The sequence below is a fragment of the Mirounga angustirostris genome, unplaced genomic scaffold (assembly GCF_029215605.1).
Source record: "Mirounga angustirostris isolate CCGP_5_RB_7025 unplaced genomic scaffold, mMirAng1.0.hap1 SCAF_7, whole genome shotgun sequence".
Classification (NCBI taxonomy): Eukaryota; Metazoa; Chordata; class Mammalia; order Carnivora; family Phocidae; genus Mirounga; species Mirounga angustirostris.
In genome coordinates, this window is record NW_026991715.1 from 109677823 (window position 1) to 109700205 (window position 22383).

Here is a 22383-nt window from a genome sequence, read left to right on the forward strand (position 1 = left end):
TGGTCTAAGATTTGCTGCTGATGTGTCACAAAGATAAGAGCTATAACGCTGTCCTGACTGGTAGATGTCTGCTTTGACCACAACGTCAGAGCAGGGAATGAACACAGAGTCAGTACTGGGGTTTGGAGGAGGATGGATAGCCAGACTGGATAGCCTGGTCCTCTGGTGGGTTCCAGGCCCTAGGTGCTTCTTTAAAAAATAATGGTATAGCGGCGCCTGGATGGCTCAGTCGGTTGAGCATCTGATTGCTGATTTTGGCTCAGGTCATGGTCTTGGAGTTGTGAGATTGAGCCCTGCGTCGGGCTCTGTGCTGGGCATGGAGCCTGCTTGGGATTCTCTCTCTCCCTCTGACTGCCCCTCCTCCCACCACTCATGCTCTTTAAAAATAATAGAAGAAAGAATGGTAGAGTTCTCGAGTTTCTGCAAGGTTCAGGTACACTTTATGGACATACCAGTGTCATAGAAATATAAATACATCTATCCTATTGTATATAAAATATGAATACATAAATAAGCATATGTATGTGTGTGTGTGTATATATACATACATATACACACACAATATGTGATGTACAGATGGGTAGATCTAGTATATGTAGTAAGAATCCCCCACCTATGCAGACCAGTGTTTAACTTTCCAAAACATGGTGACATTCAGCAACATCTTTGATCTTCCCGGTAATACTATAAGCATACAGATCAGGCACTGTCATTCCCAGTTGATGGATAAGGAAACTGAGGGGTGGAGAGTTGCCCAAGATCACAGAGCTGGCTAAGGGTAGTGTCTGGACAAAAAGAGGGGGTGGGGGGCAGGGAGGGTTCAGGGTTGTTTTTACTCCCTGTCCATAAAGCTCTCCTCTCTGACCCACAGTCTCCTTCCCTCCTCTCTTCCAGCAGCCCCCCAAAGCTGCCTATTTGAATCCTTCCAAAGCGATCTTTTAGAAAAATGCTGTTGGCTACTTCCAAGCTCATGCATTCCATTTCTCTTGTGAAGAAAGGACTGTAAAATAAAAGTGTAGCTCCCTCCTTTTGTTAAAACTTTCAAAAGCTTCCTTGGTTTCTAACTCTATAATTACACCCTAATCACAAACACTCTGAAGGGGGGGGTCAGTTCCATGCGGCAGCAGGCTAATTATGTGGTGGAATTTCTAAAAATTATCATCTCATAAATTGCGTTATTTCTCTGAAGGGGGAAGAAAAACACACACCACATACTCGCCTATGTTTCGAACTGAATTAATTAGTAATTTGAAGCCTAATTATCAACTAATCTATTGGAACATGCAAGTCTTTTGTATTTGGATGGTATATGCAATTTGCATCCTATTAGCTGGAAGTTGTAAGGATTTGAGAGCTCATTAGGTCAGAAGAAGAAGAATGCAGATCAGAAGGATACAGAAGCCCAAGGGGCTGACTCGGTGATGCTGTGACCAAGGGGTCACTTGGCAACAGATGGAGGCTGGCAATTTAATTATCTAGGGTCTTTCCCTGGCTCCAAGGCCATTGAGATGTAATTTCTATCTTACCCTAGAGAGGTGATTACGCGTGCCCCCACGGTTGTTCTGTGTATTCTCAAGCAGCAGGGTGCTCACACAGTCTGTAGGGTGAGGCATGCTAGAACAGTGCATATGGCACTGGATGCTGCCTACTAACCTTGGTGCTAGGCCTAGCTCTACCCCTGCCTTGCTGTGTGCCCCCGGCCACACCACCTTGCTGGTTTTGTTTCTCTACAAGTAAAGGAGACTGAGATGACATTGATTTCCAAAGTCCCTTCCAGCACTAAGGAGCTGGGATCTGAGGGATGTCAAATCTGCTTCATTACAATGTCAAAAATTCTATCTTTGCAAATTTTTTTTTTAGGGTGAGGCTCTTGTTCCCTGAAAGTCTCTGGAGAACAACCTGCCATTTAAAAGGCAAATACCTTTGAGAAATATAACATATTTAGCTATTAACATCTGGGTCTAAATTAACCTATTTCAGTGAGTCCTTCTCATTTCTAGTCCTGAGCCTGAAATACTGGGACAGCCAAGGCAAGGAAGTTTTGAAGGGAAAGGTTTAGGCAGGGACCTGTTTAAGAATGGAGATTGGGTCAGAAAGAGTAATAGAATTTAAGGATTAGGCAGCATGTTTTGGTCCCATGTTTTGATCTTGCAATTTTGACCTTTACATATAGCCAGACCCTGTGCCTTTGTTCTACTAATGACCTTTGTTCCAAAAATAAGTAGAAAATAGCAATCTTTTGTTCCATTAATTATTAATGCTACTCATAAATAATCAACACCAAATAACATGCCTAAAACTAACATGATATACTTTGTTATAAATAAAAATTGAAAAATCACATCTTGATGGAAACAGAAAATTGCAAAGACAAGCCAGGATAACATGGAAACTCTGTAGAAAAGGCTACCATTAGGGAAAACCGATAATTGCCCAAATTGTCACATTGGCAAAATGTGTTATTGATTGAAATATTTTAGTCAATATAAAAATTTATTATTGATTTGTTGGGAGATATATCCACTTTGGAAAGTAATTTTGGAGTTCCTCAAGATGTTAAACACAGAGTTACCATATAACCCATCAATTCCACTCCTAGGTATATACACAAGAGAAAAGGTTGTACCTAAATTTCATAGCAGCTTTATTTGTAATAGTTAAAAAGTGAAAACCACCCAAATGTTTATCAACCAATGAATGGATTAGCAAAATGCAGTATAGCCATATAATAGAATATTATTTGGCAATGGAAAGGAGCAAAGTACTATACATGCTACAATATGGATGAACTTTGAAAACATGAGGCTAAGTGAAAGAAGCCAGTCACAAAGGAGCATATATTATATGATTCCACTTAATGTCTGAATATGCAAATACTTAAAAAGTAAATTGCTAGTTGCCTAGGGCTGGGGGTAGGAGTTTGGAGAGCAATGAGGAGTGAGTGCTGGTGGGTATGGGGTTTCTTTTTTGGGATGATGAAAAATTTTAAAGTTAGATTGTGGTGATGGTTTCATAATTCTGTGACTATACTAAAAAGCAATGAATCGTATACTTTATATGGATGAACAATATGGTATATGAATATATCACCATGAAGCTCTTTTAAAAATGTAAACAATGGGACTAAAGGCAAAATAAAATTACATTTGGCTTTGGAAGAAATTCTGGAAGAATCACACTCCATGATAAAAAAAGGTAGGTGGTCAAAACATGACCCAGGAAAAATAGAATTGCCAGAAATAATGGCCACAAAAGAAAATTCATAATGACATGTTATTAGGTAAAATCTAATGTGAATAAAAATTGTTTGATGACTCAAATCTTCACAACACTGAAAATAATTGTGCCCAATAAAAGAACTGCAATACATTAAAATGAAACAAATTTTTTTAAGAAGACAGGCTTAATCTATACCACATAGAAAAGTGAATAAAAACTAAATTGACATAATATTATTCATATTGGAAAACTGCTTCTGGTTAAAGATCTGTCAATCCTAGGATTGTTGTGATTCCAATGTTTGTACTTATAAACAGTAAAACTATCACTGGTATCAAAATAGAGGGTCAAAAATAGTGGGGTGGAAATACCTTGTGTCCATTCAAAGATGGGCCAGTTTTGTCCTTATTGTCAAGGGGCAGAGCTGATTCAATCTACAGTTGTGATGACCTTCTCTTCTTTTTTTAAATTTTATTTTAATTTTTTATTGTTATGTTAATCACCATACATTACATCATTAGTTTTTGATGTAGTGTTCCATGATTCATTGTTTGTGCATAACACCCAGTGCTCCATGCAGAACGTGCCCTCTTTAATACCCATCACCAGGCTATCGCATCCCCCCACCACCCTCCCCTCTAGAACCCTCAGTTTGTTTTTCAGAGTCCATAGTCTCTCATGGTTCGTCTCCCCCCGCCGATTTCCCCCCCTTCATTCTTCCCCTCCTGCTAGCTGCTTCTTCTTCTTCTTTTTTTTTTTTTTAACATATAATGTATTATTTGTTTCAGAGGTACAGGTCTGTGATTCATCAGTCTTACACAATTCACAGCATTCACCATAGCGCATACCCTCCCCAATGTCTATCACCCCGCTACCCCATCCCTCCCACCCCCAACCATTCCAGCAACCCTCATTTTGTTTCCTGAGATTAAGAATTCCTCATATCAGTGAGTGTGATGACCCTCTCTTCTAAGGAAGATGCAAGGTTTACCAACAGGGTGCTGTGGTTTGACAAGTGGGGATGTGGAGGGGAAAAGGCAAGCTTAGTTTTGCAGCTCTCAATTGCCTCTCCCACCCAGGCAGTTCCCATCAGCTGGGGGCTGCAGAAGCAAGGTAGGGCCCATATTTGCAAAGACGCATAAGCTGAACACCAGCAGTGCATTGCACTCACCAGATTTGCAAGGATGTAGTGGTAGCCGATGCCGTTCTTCTCCAGCTTTATGATCTACAAAACACAACGGGAAGGGATTCATCAATCAGATTTGCAATTAAAGCTACAACAGCAATAATAATAGCAACTAACACCGAGTGCTTACAATGTGCCCCGTCCTATCCTAAGTACTCAAATTACAATATTACAGCCATTCAGCGATGGTGGCATTATGGATACCCTCATTTTACAGATGAGGAATTGAGGCATGGAGAGACTAAATAAGCTCCCTAAGGTTACCCACCTATTAAGTGGCAGATGCAGGACTTGAAATCAGTTTTATCTGATACTAGGGGTAGAGGAGTTATCCTAACCCCCCAAATTCAGATGAAATGCTCATTTCACTGCTTCTTCCATAAAGCCTTTCCCTGGATGGAGATTCTTTCCTGGTGTGAATCTTATGCTGTGTTGAATTCCCTGCCACTAAAATGACAATATCTGCTGCTTGGATGGATGGATGGATAGATGAGTGTGGGTGGATGGGTCAGATAGGTAGGTTCTTGACCTTCAGTTCCTTGCATGAACCATATTCAGATCTGGTTCCTTCTTTCCCTGAATATTGTGCCTTCTTCCCTAAACTAGTTGGATACCCAGGAATTAACAGACCATTCAACCTGGAAGTTAGAAGGGAATGTCAGGATCAGATGGTCCAACCTTCCACTGTACAGATGGGATGTTCAGGCCTAGAGAGGAGAAATGATTTGCCTAGATCCTGCGGCAGTGCCAAGACAGGAACCCGACTGTTGTTGAGTCTTTGTACGTAACACCAAATTATGGTTAATCATTAAGAGCCAGGATCCCCCCAAACCCCTCCATCCTCAATGTGCAGACTTTTGTAATCCTTGTGGGCAGGAAAAATATTTGTGGAATGAATTATCCAGAGGTTTGCTCAGGCAGCCAGACACACCACCCAAGGAACAGCTAAGTGCATAGGCCTTGGTTTAGCCCTAGCTCAGCCTGCAAGTTAACTTGATCTATTTCTTTATTTTTTAATCATGAAATTGGGGTTAGTACATTCTGCTCAGTGCCTCTCCTCCACTCTTACAAGAAGGCATAGAACATATGAGAAGCACTTGGGTTCTTGTCTAACTGAATAAATTTTCAAGGTTATTAAAATCCACATTCAGACATCTACTTAATTGGATGTATGTGCATAGCGGCTCACATATATATATATATATTTTTAATGTAGGGAATAATTAAATGCAAGCACACTCAACGAATGCTCTGAAACAGTGGTTAGATTGTGAAATTCCAGGCCACAGAGCTCAAATACTATTGGGATGATAGTTTTATTAATAATTCTTCATTACTTTTCCATCTTCTTGTCAAACGGTTTGCTGCCCTTTCAATAATAAGATACCTTCACCAAAAACCTATTTAGCTTCTAATAAACATAAAACAGCAAATAAGAGATCTTTCAAAACCTACCACATTTAGGCAATGGATAAGAATAGTCTCTGCAAGATGAAATTACAGATTGAAACATAAGAAACAGATGAAATTGATGACTTTGGGTTAATAAAAATTAGCAATTTCATACGGTTCAACATAATGCCAACCTTCCCACCCATTTTTTTCACCTACCAACGCATTGCTCTCTCTTCCCTCCTTTCCTACCTTCTTTTCACAAACATTTATTAAGTGCTTATTCTGTATTGCACACTATGCTGTGAATACAGTGGGGAGTGAGACATGCATGGTCCTCGCTTCCCTGGAGGTCCCACTTTACTGGGACAAGACCCACACTAAACAGATGAAGAGGTGAATGCCCCAGGGTTACAAACTGAGAGAGGTGTTATAAAGGTACTGTATGATTTCATGTGGAGCCCATAGCCTTGCTCACCCTATTCCTCAAAGCTCATTTCCACTGGGCTGCCTTAATTCATAATCCTTGTGTCTGGAATGTCCTTTTCCATTCTTTCGGATTATTCATAACCTTTATGGCTGAGCTCGAATCCCAACTACTCTGTAAAACCTTCTCTGGTTAATTAATGCAACCATCAGGTATTTATTGAACAGGGACAATATGCTGAGCACTATGCTATGTGCGCGGGACAACTGGTGGCCATGTGAGGCAGGGTCCTCGTGCCCTCCCTAAGCTGAACTGATGTTTTAGTAGGGAGACAGATGGTAAATATATAAACAGATAAATGAATAAGATTTCAGCAAGTGAGAAGCACTATGAAGACAGTAAAGCAGGGTGATGTGATGGATGGCCTAATCCTGGTCTCTCTCATCTTTAACTCATTCTGAACTTAATGACTGTACTATATAATTTGGTGTCTAATATATTGACAAAGCATTATATTCTAATAACCCTGTTCCTTGCTCACAAACCTTTACTGACTCTCCACTGATTCTCTATGGAATAAACCCTAAACTCCTTAGAATTATTTCCAAGGATAGTCTCAATCATGTGACAGTCACTGTCTCCCAGTAGACACGTAGCATCCTCGCTAAGCCAACCTATGAACGCCAGCCCTCACATACCCTCTGGGCCTCCCTACATGCCCTTCTCTCCCGCTTAATGGCTCTTATCCAGCCAATGACTACCTGTAAATATTCAGAGCTATCTCACATTTGGGATCTTTTCTAGAGTCTTCATTGATTCCCTATTCTTTCCAGGCACTCAAAATTATTGATTGAATACCTACAAGGTACCAAACACTGTTTAAGGCACTGTGAATACCACAAAGAAGAAAATAAAGCAAAAATCCTTGCCCTCATAATGCTGGTATTCTAGCTGGGGGGCTGGAGACAGAGACAGGCAATTCCCTACCTGGAATTGAGAATCCCTATCTCCCACCTTAGGTTAGGCAGGACATTTGTATTAGACCAAAAAGATCCCAATTCAAGTGTTCTATTGTTTAGAATGATGTCAAGATGTCAGGCTATAAGCCATTAGATGTAAATTCGAGACTCATCACTGTTACCAACTAGTTTTCTGAACCCAAGGCAAGTCAACCAATGTGACCATCAGTTATCCCATCTGTAAAATGTGAATGCATGTGGTAAATCAAGTGATCTGTAAGATCCATTCAGCTCTTTGGTCTTGCTTTTCAAATGAGAAGAATCCAAAAGTTAAGAGTTAATATACTACATCTAAGATGCCCATACAAACAAGTCACTTCCTTACAAAACGTAAGTTTGTCTTTTGACAGAGGAAGTGGCTAGAGACAACAGAGGCTGAAAAGTTACATTTTTAGGAAGGTTGGGCCCCACTGTCAGACTAAGATGGGTTTGACTTCTTGCTTTTCTAACATGCTAGCTGTGAAATCCCAGGCAAGTATAGTCCCTTGTTTCTTCATTTATAAATTAGGGGACATGATAGAAGTGGTTTTATAGAGTAGATGTGAAGATGAGGTAGCGTGATGCATGGGAAGGACTTGGCATGGTGTCTGGTATATGGCAAGAGCACGGAAAATGGTAGCACCGGTTACTGTCTACTACAGAACAACAAAGGCCTAGTCCTCAGTCTGTTAAGAATACCTAATTATCATTCAGTACTTCTTCCAACTGCTATCTCATCCAATCTTTTTCTCAGCTCTGTAGAACAGGGGCCATCATTCCTATTTTACAGATGAGAACACTTATGACCAAAGAGGGAAGTGACTCAAGAAGGTAGTACTAGGTGGTGCTAGAAATAGTAAAACTAGGCAAAGGCTTACATATATCACTTTCTGTGGGGCAGGCTCTGTTCTAAGTGCTTTACATGAATAGATTGTTTTAACTCTCACAGGAGCCCTCTGAAGAAAGCTATAATTATTATTATGCCCATTTCACAGATCAGGAATCTGAGACAAGAAAGATTAAAAACCTGGCCATAGGTCATGGAGGTAGTAAAGACTAGAGCTGGGGTTTAACTCGCAGCCAGTCTGGCTGCAGGGTTTCTGTGCTTAACCATTACCCTATACTGCCTTGTTTAACTAGCATTCAAATCCCTTGAGTCCAGCCCAGAGAATGCCCATCTCATGGAAACAATTTTTTCTGGTTTCTCTTTCCAAGAGGGAAGGCCAGATCCATACGTTGTGGTACTAGTAGAACACATACTTAAAGCCTTAAACAATCCCTGATTTTCAAAATCTCCCCTGTTCTGTTGCTGAGCTGGTGGTGAGATTCCAGGTGGGGGTCCCAGGGTCTTGAAAGGCCATCAACAAGCTCTGTACCTAAAGCTACCATCTGTACTTATATAGCACTGTTAAAGGATGATTGCCAAATCTACTTTCTTGCTAGTTCACCTGGATACACAGTGTAAGTTTGTCAAAAAGACAAGAGATCAACACGAAGGCCTGCTACTTGTGAAGTGGGTACGTGCTCTCATTCTAAGAATGGGAAGAACCATGGCTTAGAGACCTCTGGCCAAAAAACTGTTGCGGTTACATTGCCCTTTCACAGAATGTACAATCAGTGGATTTCTCATACACATGAGTGTATTTAAGGAAACAGTAGAGAGGTGCTTGCTGCTTCCCTGAACTCTTAAAACAGGGCAGTGGGCTGGATGGATGAGATGCCAATGGCTAGACCAGTGAGTAACGGAACTCAGAGCTGAACCCAGGAATCTGGCTCTATATATAGCCTGTGTTCCCCATGTGATGGTGCTTCACAAACTCTAAAATGCAATGCAATCTGCTTTTTCACTATAAAGGGAAACCCTGGAGGTAAGTTTTTGGTCAACTGATCTGAGAACAATTTGAACCCCTAGGTCCAGTCTCCCATTGTTTGTGCTATTTTAGAAAAATTCAGAATTAAAATGTATAAATTACAGAAGGTGGGGAAGAAGTCACCTTCTCATCTAGTCAAGTGCTCTCTTTGTAACACCAAGGGGCAAAAGGCCATCTGGCTCTCTCTTGAACTCCTGCCCTCACCCATTCTGAGCCTTTGCTGCATGCACTACCTGGCCCAAGATGGCATTGAGGCGTTCTGATTCACAGTCCACAACCACTAGCCTCTCCTTTTTCTTTTCCAGGTCCTGAAAGAGCATCCGGTATCCCTCCTCTGTGGTGGTTAAAATGTTGACTGCTGTCACCTGCCAGTTCTTCTCGGCAGCTGTGTCCAGGACTTTCTGAAGGACGGACAGACCTTGAAATTGGGTAAGACGGAGAAGTGGCAATCAGGATACGCAGGTACCAACCCGCCTCCACTCGGCACCCACCTCCCTTGTCTCCCCCCACCGGCTCCTCTACCACGTTCAGCTCAGCTTTCTCCCACCGTAGCAAGTCAGAGCTCACTGAAGGCAGACAGCAGGTCTCTTTTGGGCTTCTGTTTCTAGAACTTAGCCAGCAGTAGTGTTAGTGATTAAAAATATAACCAAAGGCTCAAATCCTGAAGATACAATATATTGGTTAAGTGACCCTGTAAAGACTACTTACCTTCTTCAAACTTTAGTTTCTTTAATGGTAAAATGGTGGTGTTAATGATGCCTACCTCATGGTGTCATCATGAGGATTAAATAAGAATGTCTGATACATGGCAAGGGTTTTATAAATAGTATTGGGCATTTAGTAGCTGCTTATTAAATGTGTGCCAACCTGACATCTAAATAGGCACCTAATAACTCTCAAATTTATGGATGTTCAGTACCTGATACTTTGCCTCTTCCATAGTAGGTATCCAATCAGTGTGTATTGAATTAAATTATTCTCTTCTGATTTATAGTTAAATGATAGAGGAGCCCATTACTCAGTGCAGCTTTGTTTCATCTTTGAGACATAAATCGTGTCTCAGTTTCCTGCTGCTGCTGTAACAAATCACCACAAACTCATGGGTCTAAAACAACACACATTTATCATCTTATATTGCCACAGGTCAGTTTGAAATGAATCTCCTTGAGCTAAAATCAATGTGTCAGTGGGGCTGTGTTGCTCTCTGGAGGTTCTAGAGGAGAAGATTTTCTTGCCTTTCCAACTTCTCGAGGCTGCTTGCATTCCTCGGTTTATGGCCCCTTCCGACTTCAAAACCAACAGTGACTGGTCAAGTCTTTCACACATCACCCTCTGACACTGACTCTTCTGCCTCCAGCTTCCACACTGAAGAACGCCTGTGATTACACTGGGCCCAGGTAAAGAATCCAAGATGATCTGTCTAAGGTCAAGGGATTAGCAGTGTATATTCCATCTGTAACCTTAATCCCTCTTGCCATTGAATATAACACATTTCCAGGTTCCAAAAATTCTCAGAACAGAGACATCTTTGGGGGGGAAGATGGAGGTCATTTTTCTGCCTACTTCAGATGGTTGTTTCACTCTTGCATTATTAATCAATCTTTTGTACATATATCATTTGTTTCCTTGTAACCCTGCTAATCCCTCCCACAGTGACCAGTATGATGCCTGGCCTCAAGAATCATCTCTAGATTGATGCTGTTATGCCTTTTTTTTTTCTTTTTAAAAAAATTTATTTAAATTCAATTAGCCAACATATAGTACATCATCAGTTTTTGATGTAGTGTTTAATGATTAATTAGTCACGCGTAACACTCAGTGCTCATCATATCACGTGCCCTCCTTAATGCCCGTCACCCAGTTACCCCATCCCCCCACCCACCTCCCTTTCCCCACTGTCAGTTTGTTTCCCAGAGTCAAGAGTCTCTCATGGTTTGTCTCTCTGATTTCTTCCCATTCAGTTTTCCTTCCCTTCCCCTATGATCCTCTGTGCTATTACTTATATTCCATATATGAGTGAAACCATATGATAATTGTCTTTCTCTGATTGACGTATTTCACTTAGCATAATACCCTCCAGTTCCCTGCATTTCGATGTAAATGGTAGGTATTCATCTTTTCTGATGGCTGAGTAATATTCCATTGTATATATGAGCCACATCTTTTTTAGTCATTCATCTGTTGAAGGGCATCTTGGCTCCTTCCACAGTTTGGTTACTGTGGACATTGCTGCTATGAACATTGGGGTGCAGGTGCCCCTTCTTTTCACTATGTCTGTATCTTTGAGGTAAATATCCAGTAGTGCAATTGCTGGGTCGTATGGTAGCTCTATTTTCAACTTCTTGAGGAACCTCCATACTGTTTTCCAAAGTGGCTGCACCGCTTGCATTCCCACCAACAGTGTAGGAGGGTTCCCCTTTCTCCATGTCCTCACCAACATTTTTCTTCCCTGTCTTGTTAATTTTTGCCATTCTAACTGGTGTAAGGTGGTATCTCCTTGTGGTTTTGATTTGTATTTCCCCGATGCCAAGTGATGTGGAACATTTTTTCTCCGATGCCAAGTGATGTGGAACATTTTTTCATGTGTCTGTCTCCTTTGGAGAAGTATGCCTTCTTATCTTTGTTTCTTTTTCAGTGCAAGCTATTTGGTGTACTTACACCTCACATTGACTGCAAGTTTACTATGTGTCTAGCACTATTCTACTAGCTTTCTTGTTTTCAGTTTATTTAATCCTATGAGGTACATCTCATATGCAGATATGAAAATTGAAGCTCAGAGAGATTTAGTCATTGGCCCAAGGTCACATAGATAGCAAATGGCAGAGATCTGAGCTCAGATTTCTGAGACAGACAGAGTCCTTTAAGAGCATGGGTGTTTCTGCCAACCACAGAAGTGATTCTCTATAATCAAAGTTACATTTTTCTGGGTTCTGGGAAGTAGGTTTGCCACTTTGAGGCCTCAAGCTTCAGTATGCTGTAAAGCTGTCCTGAAAAAGCCCTTCTATGGGTATAATCGTCACAATGACTGCTGTTTGAGAAGGAAAATCCTCAAAATAAGGAGAGGGGAGGGAAAATTGAAGAAAGCAGAGGGTTTCTGGTCTCTTCTGCTGGCTCCTCCTCATTGAATAATGCTTGTTTAACACTGCCCCCCAAAGTTGATCTCACAAGCCTCCTACTCTAAAGTCTTCTAGGCCTTCCTGTAAAACTAGGCCTTCCTGCAAATAAAACCTCCCCTTCACTCAGGGCAAAACTCCTCTGCCTCAGTTTCCAGACCTTGCATAATCCATTTATTTATTTATACCAATAATGACTCAGTTCTGATGACTATTTAGTATTCAAGGGAAAGGTAGGAGAGTACAGTACAACCACCACAGGCATTAGAAAAAGGAGGATAGTTCCCATTTCAGAATTAGGGAATAGAGTGTTTGAGCAGGCTGCAAAAGAAAGGGAGGATTCACATATGTAGATCTGGGAAAGCAAGTGCATTCCAGAAAAGAGGAACAGCATGAAAGATGCAGAGAAGAAAAAAAGCAAAGGAAACATTTGGAAAACATGATGTAAAATTCAAAATGTAAGTGGAAGCACAATTAGAAGGGTAGGGAGAGAGAGGTGGTGATGATGATGGTGATGATGATGAAAGCTAACATATATGGAAGACTCTGAGCACTTATGTCCCATGCACTGACAGGAACTTTCTAGTCATCTCATTCAATCCTCACAGCAACTTTAGGAGGCAGAAATTAGGTTTATCTTATTACAGAGATGAGGGAATGAAGGCATAGAAAATCTTAGCCTCAACATAAATGGTCAAACTGAGGCATAAAAGAACTTGCCCAAAGACAAAGAGCTGGAGAGGATAAGACATAGAATTTAGATCCAGATCTGTCTGACCCTAGAGTCTGTGCTCCTGACAACTACACTGTGAGCCATGGGCCATTCAAAGGAGGCCCTTAGGTTTTGAGTCTGGACTCAGGAGCCATGGAAGCTTGCTGAGCTGTAGAGTGGCATGGTGTGTTAAGGGGATTACTCTCTCAAAGGATGTGTTTCCACTCTGTGAGTTGGAGATTAGCCACCGAGAAATCAGTCCATAGAAATAATGCATTTCTGGATCATTCCCCCCATGCTTTTCAATGAGGCAGGGAGGCATCATTCTCCTTCCTGCTGGCAATTTTCTCTCTATCTCTCAACAGTCTCCCTCCCCTAACCCTTGGCTTACCCCGGTCGGCATCATAAATGTAGACAAATTTCTGCCACTTGTAATGGTCGATGATGCTGATAAGAGCATCCTGCAGCTCAGGGCGCAGCTGAAGGACGAACTGATTGGAGGTGTCAACGGGAAAGCTCGGTGTAATGAAGCAGACATGGAGGGCCCCACAGAAGGAGGTCAGCATGTTGACAGTTCTCCGTTCATAAAACCCAAAGATGGCGTAGACTCCTTTGGAGAACTGGGAACAGACTGGAGGAGGAGAAGAGAAGGATTAATAGAAGATGCTGCAAGGAAGCTGGTAGATGGCTCCAAAACTAATCCATCCACTAGTTCATCCATCCCAGCTCATCATCCTTCCTTTCATCTATCATCTGGCCATCCACCCATCCAACCAATCTATCCATCCATCCTTCCAACTTACCACTCTAATCCAACTGTCCATCCATTTTACCTATCTGTGCATCCCACTCACCCATCCGTCTGACCTAATGTTTAGGAGGCACCAATTCCATGCCAGATGTTATCATGCTTACCAATTATAAATATACACAAACCATTTTCATATGTTCTCTTACTTTATCTGTGCAACGACCTTCTTAATGTAGAAGAGGGATGAATGAGTCATTTTTTAAAGGGAGAAACTAAGGCTCAGAAAGTTACTGAACATGTCTAAGATGGCACAGCTAGGGCATATCTGAATTGGGTAGACATCTTAACCTCAATCCAGTCATCTTTCCATGACACTGCCCATCACTTTAAGGCAAAGCATTAAAAGTTGTTATAGGAAGAAGGTCTATCAGCTTGCTGCTGACACATGTTTAGAAAATAAGTGTTGATATTCTCAGTCTACCCTTAGCTTTCAGTGTACATTTCTCTGCCGATGTTCACTTTGTGTTTGTACATCCTGCTAGCTGATTTTTCAGGCCCCCCAGTGTATCAGACATAGTAATAGTTTAGCTGTGTAAACATCCCCATGGGAGCCATTTTGTAAGATCCCAGTGCAGTTACCAATCCCGGTGTATGGTTTATTACATGCTGGTTAGAACATAATATTAAAAAACCAAAGTCACAGGGCCAAACCCCAGGCCAAACCTCAGTAAAATTTATAATATGCTCTGTATGGTATTTTTAGGTTTTCTTCTCCCTCTGCTGTGATGAAATATTATCCTGTGGGATATGAATCTTATATTCTACATCTATTCCCTCATGTCAGTTAGCTACTAAACTCATTTTAGGATGAGGGTTCATTGTCTTTGCCCCAGTGAAGTAGGTGACCCACCCTAAAGCCATCTCCAAGGCGTGAAATTACCCTGCTCATATGGACTGTGAGATGAATCATTCTCATCACAGTAACAGTATTTTCAGGTACTTTGCAGTCCTTTCACATATATTAGACTGTTCAGTTCTCATTACAACCCTGTGACTTTGGTATTACCAGTTTTTTTTTTTTTTTTTTTAAAGATGAAAAACCTAGTACTCTTAGACCGTCTGTTCTCTTTAGCACATCACCTGCTTCCATGACACTACATTACCTTGTATGTGGGGGTCTCAAATTATCCTATATAAGCATCACCCAAATGTGTTCCATGAAACATTAGTCCCACAAAATGCTCCTTAAAAAAGAAAAGACTTCTTTGGCCAAATAGATTTGGGAAATGGTGTATACCTTGTCTGCATCTTGGAGGTAACTGTTGCATACCAGTTACATAAAAGGTTGTGAGGAATCCTGTTCAACTTTAACCCAGATTTTGTCAAGTCCGTATGTCCCCAGGATTCTTTGTTGGCAAATACTTTTAACATGTTATTGAAGATCCTCTGGGCTGTGCTGCACTGAAGAATGCAACTAACCACCGGTACCCAGTTGTCTATTGTGAGTCTCAGTTCCCATTCAGTCCCTAGAGCTAATGGGCTTAAAAGTTCATCTCTTAAAGATTGCAACTGAACTGTACAAGTCATCTGTCTGATTCCCACTGAAAACCAGAATACTGTCTACAGGAAACTGGGCTGGTACATTAACATCTGCTTGCATACCTGCAGTTAGTGGGCACTCATGACCTCTCTAGATGCCCAGTCCACTGACTGATGACTCTTTGAGACCAGAATCTCATGGAATGGCTGCTCTTAATCCATTCCATGGCCCTCCTGGTATCTGAAGGTGGTTCTCATGGACTCTAGGCTTATGGCATATGGTTTTCAGCAGTGAAATCCCTTCTCTACCCGAAGCAAGAGGGATCTTTTTAATTAACAAAAGCAAAAACAAAACAAGACAAACAAAACACGATTTCCCTTCCTTGTGCAAAAGCTCTCAAAAGTTTTGAGGTTTCTCATTGCACACAGGAAGCCTCTGACCATAACTCAGAGCCCGAATGACCAGTGCCCCAGACCCCTCCCACCTCACACCCCTCTCCTTGCTCCCTGCTGTGGCCACAGGGACCTTGGTAGCTGTTCTCCAGGGCTCTGAGCTCACTGTGCCCTGAGACTCTGCGGCCGCTGCTCCCTTCCTCTACCTGCAGGCTCTTCCCTTACCTGTTTGCGATGATCACTCCTTTTTTCTTCTCTTTTTTTAAAATTTAAATTCCATTAGCCAACACATAGTACATTGTTAGTTTCAGACGTGGGTTTCAATAATTCATCAGTTGTGTATAACACCCAGTGCTCATTACATCACTCCTTTTCGGCAGTTGTATCTCAGCTCAAATCTCACCCCCTCAAAGGGCCTTCCTTCATCACCTCTTCTTGGTAGTGACTCCCCTCACCTGCCTCCCCACACCTGCCTCTCTGTCACATCACACTGTCTTATTTCCCAGACTTTCCTATTATCTGAAACCACTTCCTTTTTTTGCTTGTTTGTATGTGCTTGGGTCAATGTTAATCCTGGAAAACAGGGGTTTCACTTGTGCCCCAAAGCCAGCATAGTGCCTGGGACATGGTAGGGCAAATGAGTATTTACTGAATGAGTGCATGATAAATGTTTGATAAGAGGGTCCACATGACTTAAGGTATGAGGGGGAGCTGGGCCCAAACAGAGATGACTACTGGGTCACCTTGGATCTCCGGCTCCTCTAAAGTAGCTATTTATCCTTTCCCACTCAGACTGTTTTCTCTTTCACCCTAATGAGGACAGTCTATCTGTTCGCAGCAGACAATAGGCATTGTCTTTAAAATATCTATTGTAATTGCCAGAATCAAGATTTCTATAAATATGGATTTCTCCACCAGGAAGCATACATTGTATATTATTCTCCCTATGTTAAATATAGATTTGTCAAAAAGCACAATCCATCTTTCTGAGTGAAGTGTATAGAGGGAGCATATAAACCCGTTAAAATATTATAATATGCTCTGTATGGTATTTTTAGGATTTCTTCTCCCTCCGCTGTGATGAAATATTATCCTGTGGGATATGAATCTTATATTCTACATCTATTCCCTCATGTCATCCACTCGGTTTCACACCTTCAGCTGGGCCTCTGCGGCCCTCATGGCTGGTGTTTCTTGCTAGAATTTAGAAGCAAAGGAGGAAAGGAGGAGATGGAGGTGTAAGAAATAGGAGTTGGTGCATGTGATCAAATCCTTAGACACACAAGAGGCCAGGAATTTTTCCCTTTCAAATGATCTCCCTATTTTCCCTCTTCAAATTTATCTTCCCTTAACTGAGTGCTTTATCCTCTAAGGCTAGGAGGGTACATTTACCCACAGCTCCCTAAAAGAACATGGCTTGGAGGTAGCTGGGCCTGGATTTACGTGAGTGGACCTTGACCCTCAGAATCGCTTGGCATCTGACCTGCAAGCTAGCTCCTCATTTTGACCATGCAGGAGCGGCCACAGAGAGAGAGAGACAGAGAGACAGAGAGATAGACAGAGAGACATGCAGAGACAGAGAAAGAGAGAGAGAGAGAGAGATTGAGAGAGAGGCACTCTGTAGCCCAAGGCCTGTGGAGAATGCAGTCATTGGTTAAATATTGAGAAATACGTTTAGTAGTTGTAGGGCATTTCTTTGAATCTGTCATAGTAAATATTCAATCAGAACAGATAAGGTGGTCTTGTTAGAAAAAAAAAAAAAAAAAAGGACTAAACTAGATGCCAAAAGACCCAGAGGGTTCTTTTGGGTTTTATCATAACACAGCAGTTATGTGACCTTGAGCAAATCACACGTTTTCCCTGGGCTTCAGTTTTCCCATCTGTAAAATCATGGTTTGAACTCTGTAATATGTAAGATCCCTTCAGGAGCCAACATCCTAGATTCTATTCTAATTCACTCAAACATGTTTACCGATTGACAACACTATAGTTATTTGCTGGTCAAACTTTTAGCAACCCCCAGAAGCAGGTATAGGCTCTCAGTTCTTGGATCTGATTGTAGCAAACTCCTAGCACTAAACCTAGATGCATCCAGAGTCTTGAGTTTTATGTAAGAATCAATTCTAACCTGCTGTATGAGTTGGTTACACCATAGAGAGTGAGAGGAGGCAAATCGGAAAAGGGGCTGGAGGTGGGGACTGCACGGTCATGTACAGCAAGCAGGAGGAAGAAGTGGGCACCTTCAGAAGCAGAACTCTGCCGGGCACTGTTCTCTCTCAGACTCACTCTGTTGTTGAATCAGAGTAGGCTGGACTGTGCGTGGTACCCTCCACTCAAGACAGCAGTGGTGCATAAAATGTCTCCGACAGTAATAATTAGGAGCTGACATTTGAGCACTTACAAGGACATTCCCTTACATTGACTCCCTTCCTCCTATGAGGCAGGTTACAAGGGGGAAAGTGAGGCCCAGGACTGGTACAAGGCCCAGCTGAGATCTGAGCTCCACCAGTCTGATCACAGGGCTTGAGCTCTTCACCTCTATGATGTGCTGTCCCTTCCTCCCCAGAAAGTTTGGTAAAAAACAGTCTTGGTACCTGGGTCAGCCTCAGTTTCTTTTTTTTTTTTTTTTTTAAGATTTTATTTATTTATTTGCGAGAGAGAGAATGAGAGACAGAGAGCACGAGAGGGAGGAGGGTCAGAGGGAGAAGCAGACTCCCCGCTGAGCAGGGAGCCCAATGCGGGACTCGATCCTGGGACTCCAGGATCATGACCTGAGCCAAAGGCAGTCACTTAACCAACTGAGCCACCCAGGCGACCTCAGCTTCAGTTTCTAGAAAATCCTCTCATCTCACACATGCCTTCCTCTGACACAGATAAAGGTGTATTATTGGACTAGGGTCTATGGATATTAAAATAAAACAAAACTGGGTGATGTACTCGAGGCATCTCCCTGTCAACTCTGGAAATCAGGAAAAGCATATATACACATAATCTGTTCTCCATCCGTCTGTCCTTCCGCCCATCCATCCACGACTGGACATCTAACATCCACCGCTTGTTAGGCAGTGGAGATGCACTGGCGTACGAGATAAGCCCTGACATCAAGGATGGTTACCTTGACCATGGGAGAGCCCGACAACTAAGTAGGTGGTAACACTTCAGTATGAGCACTGTGGCAGGGATGAGTTCAAGCCTTAGGCAGGGACACCTAACTCTAGCCTTTGGGGACCTCAAAGAAGGCTTCCAAGAGGAGGTGCCAGCGTGGATGCTGACAGATAAGCAGGAATCAGCCCGGAGAGGGGGCATGGTGCTGTTGCACATGCATGAAGGGCATCTGGGGGTGGGGGGAAGGCACAGCATAGCGAATAGTCAATGGCATTGTAGCAGCGTTGTTGGGTGACAGATGGCAGCTACATTTGTGTTGAGACAGCAGAATGTACAGAGAAGTTGAATCACTATGTTGCACACCTAAAAATAATGTAACAGTGTGTGTCAACTATATCCAAATTAAAAAAAAATATATATATATATTTAAAAATATATTTCAGGTAGAAAGAACAGCCATTGCAAAGACCTGGCAAAGAGAGAAGACACAGCATGTTCAGGGAACCTGGCCAGAGTGTCAGATTCCGAGGTCTCTGCCTCCAAGAAGATTCAGTAACAGAATGTGTCCAACAATCAGAGCGAGTAAAAAATGAGGCCAGGAATTCCCTTCTGGGGAGGTAGGAGGGCAGGACTGGCAAAGGCAGGAAAACCCAAGCACAGTGCAGGCTGCCCAAGTCCGTCCTTGGTTCACTCAAACCTCTGATAATCACTCCTGCTTATGGTACCATCCACTTAGTATCAATAAATCCCCCAGCCCTGGGTATTGCCCTGACAGCTCTCTCCCAGGCAGGGAACTCCTGTATCAGCAACTCCTTTTTATTGTCACTTCATTTAAGGCTTCTCACACTGACATTTCTCCTTGGCTCCTGGCTTCAGTCCCTGGAAATGTGGCAGCCTCATTGTAAATAGTGGATAATGCGATGATAGGACAGTTTCCTTTGGTGGGGGGGGTGGGTTGAAAGTGTGTGTAGCAGGGTGCAGGACCTTTAGATATTCACCCTCCTCCCTGAATAATTGTATCTTTATTGGTGGGAATGGCATTCTTGATCTGACTCTAACCTTGTGATATCAAATGTGTTTTATTTTTGTCACTCAGAGGACAGTAAGAATGCCCCTCCATCCCTTTATACTGTCTTGCATCCAAGATCTAATACTGACGTGCCATGAATTACCATAATAGATATAAATTGTCCCCATCCCCTCTAAACAACATCAGTTATTTAAGATTCTGAGACATGTCCAGAACTTCCCTGTTATTTACTAGACAAAACCTTATCATCCATTTGCTAAATTCAACAAAAATATTTATGGAGCACCAGAAACTAATATTCCCAGACAACTGGGGTACAGTGATGATACAAGACAGGCATACATTCTGCCTTCAAGGAGCTTGCACAGGAGTTCACAGAGTTTTACATCAAGGGAAGGTAAGGATATTCTGAAAGAGTAATAAGGGGCTCAACCATAGAAAAAAATGGTCATAACAACCTTTATGGCCAGTGTTTACTGAGCACTTACTACTGGCCAAGTATGGTACTAAGCACCTTGTGTCAATATCCAGGGAGAGGAACCAGTTTATCCAAAGAGGCGAGAGAGAGGAGGGGACCTTCGGGAAACCCCAGAAATGCCAGAATGACTAGGGTAGGGATGTGGCAGAGAGTTGGAAGGTGGTAGGGACCTTATTGTCAAGGGCCTTGCCAGGCCTAGAAAAGCAAGTCTCTGTGTCTCATGTCAATGTTGCATTTTACTTTGGCTTTGGATTCATCTCAGCTTCTTGGGGCCTCTCTTCACGCTGGACCTAGAGCCCAGTTGGGACATGGCAGCAAAGGGAGATGCAGAAGAGGAGACATTCTCCTCTGCTCAGATTGGTGTATTCGTTAGGAAACACGAGCGTTAATTACCAGGCATTGAAAGCCAGTGAGATGTGTCACTGTATATGAGGATAAGAATTAGGTAAAGCCTGGGCCCCCTGTTCCTAGAATTAGACCCATCTTGTGGCTGACACATGAAACCAGGGGCAGGGGACAAGACAAACAGACTGACTCTTCAGGTGTCTGATATGGTTTTGGAAAAGTACCTGCAAAGAAGCAAATCTAGAACCATTAATAAGCCCCTTTCCCTCCTTGGGTGCAGTTTCTCCATGTGAGGCATGGAGTTCACACTAAATCAATGTTTCTCAAACTTTTGTTTGTTTGATAAAAGACCTCTAATCAAACTTTATAGTCATTAGAGATGTGTAGTTCTACAGATGGGAATATAATCCTCTTTCTCCCCATCTTTCTTCTATCTTTCCACTATCCACCCATCTAATAAATGTTTACTGAGCATGTGGTACATGGTAGGTGGCAAGATGGTGCCCAGGGGATACAACATTGGATAAGAAGACAAGGCCCTGCTATCATGAAGTTTCGATTCTACAGAGTGGGGAGAAATGATATACAATCAGTAAGATCACTTTGGACACAGTAAATGTTATGAAGAAAATGGCATGATATGTGAGAGCCACTGGCAGGGCAACTTTAGATAAGATGGTCAGGGAGACCCTCTCTATGGCATGAACACTGGAGCTGAGAAATGAACTGTGAGAAGGAGCTGGCCAGGCAAAGGGCCAGGAGAACAGTTTCAGGCAGAAAAAGGACCGAAAATACAAAGGCTCTTATCAAGGCTCAGGAAAAGATTGGTGAGCTTCAGAAACAGAAAGAAGGCCAGTGTCGATGTAGCATAGGAGAAAGGAGGAAAGCAGCAGAGATGAACATGAAGAGAAACATCCTACAACTCTCCGAGTAAACTTAATGCTCCTCCAAGGATTATGTGTGACTTGGGTACCTGTGGCACTCTAGAGCATCACCTTGGTCTGAGAAGGTCAGTACCACCTGATCTTACCAGACCTTTCAGTTCTAACATCTTAAAGTTCAAGTCAATGGAGGAGAGGCACAGTGGAGGGTAAGGTGGTTCTGACTCAGTGGAAAATGGGAAAGGGTACAGCTTTTGACTTAGGTGTGATGGGATCTCAAATGGATAATCAGTGACTTCACTGGGCTCTAGTATGAATTCTGCTGTTCCTCGGATGTTTCTAGGCTGGCTTTAGGTTCTGGGCCATTCATTCCTGCTCTTGCTCCACTCCAAAAAGCCCTCCTGCCTCTTGCCTTTTTTCCTTTCCAAATCTTTTCCCTTCTTTACAGGTTTAGCTTAAATGTTACCTCCTCCACGAAGCTCTTATGCCTCCCCATTCCTAGCTATCATCTAAAGATCTCTATCCTTCTTGGGCGCCTGGGTGGCTCAGTTGGTTAAGCGACTGCCTTCGGCTCAGGTCATGATCCTGGAGTCCCGGGATTGAGTCCCGCATCGGACTCCCTGCTCAGCAGGGGGTCTGCTTCTCCCTCTGCCCTCTTCCCTCTCGTGCTCTCTGTCTCTCATTCTCTCTCTCTCAAAAAAAAAAAAAAAAAAAAAAGATCTCTATCCTTCTTTTAAATGTCCATAAAAATTTGTGCCTCTTACCAATTTTTTATCTCTCTCATGCTTTATTAGTTTAAGTTCTTTGATTGCAAGAACAGAAATCAACACAGGCTAATGTAAGATAAAAGGAAGTTTGCTGTAAGGATATGATGGACCCACAGCTAAAACAACAAAAACAAAACAAAACAAAACAACAACAACAAAAAACCCCTGGGCTTTAG

At 42.4% G+C, this 22383-nt stretch overlaps 1 protein-coding gene across 4 annotated transcripts in view; it reads right to left on the minus strand.

Annotated features, from left to right (window-relative positions):
- The window catches only part of GRIA1 (glutamate ionotropic receptor AMPA type subunit 1), a 296889-nt gene that overhangs the window by 130784 nt on the left and 143722 nt on the right, over positions 1–22383 (minus strand). For 3 of the 4 annotated variants that reach the window (XM_045887676.2, XM_045887659.2, XM_045887668.2), the window contains exons 3-5: positions 13310–13549; positions 9327–9511; positions 4391–4444 (exon numbers count right to left, since the gene is read on the minus strand). In XM_045887676.2, coding sequence (XP_045743632.1) covers positions 4391–4444; positions 9327–9511; positions 13310–13549 — 479 coding nt within the window. The remainder of the gene's footprint in view (positions 1–4390; positions 4445–9326; positions 9512–13309; positions 13550–22383) is intronic. The other variant, XM_045887684.2, reaches the window with a different exon arrangement.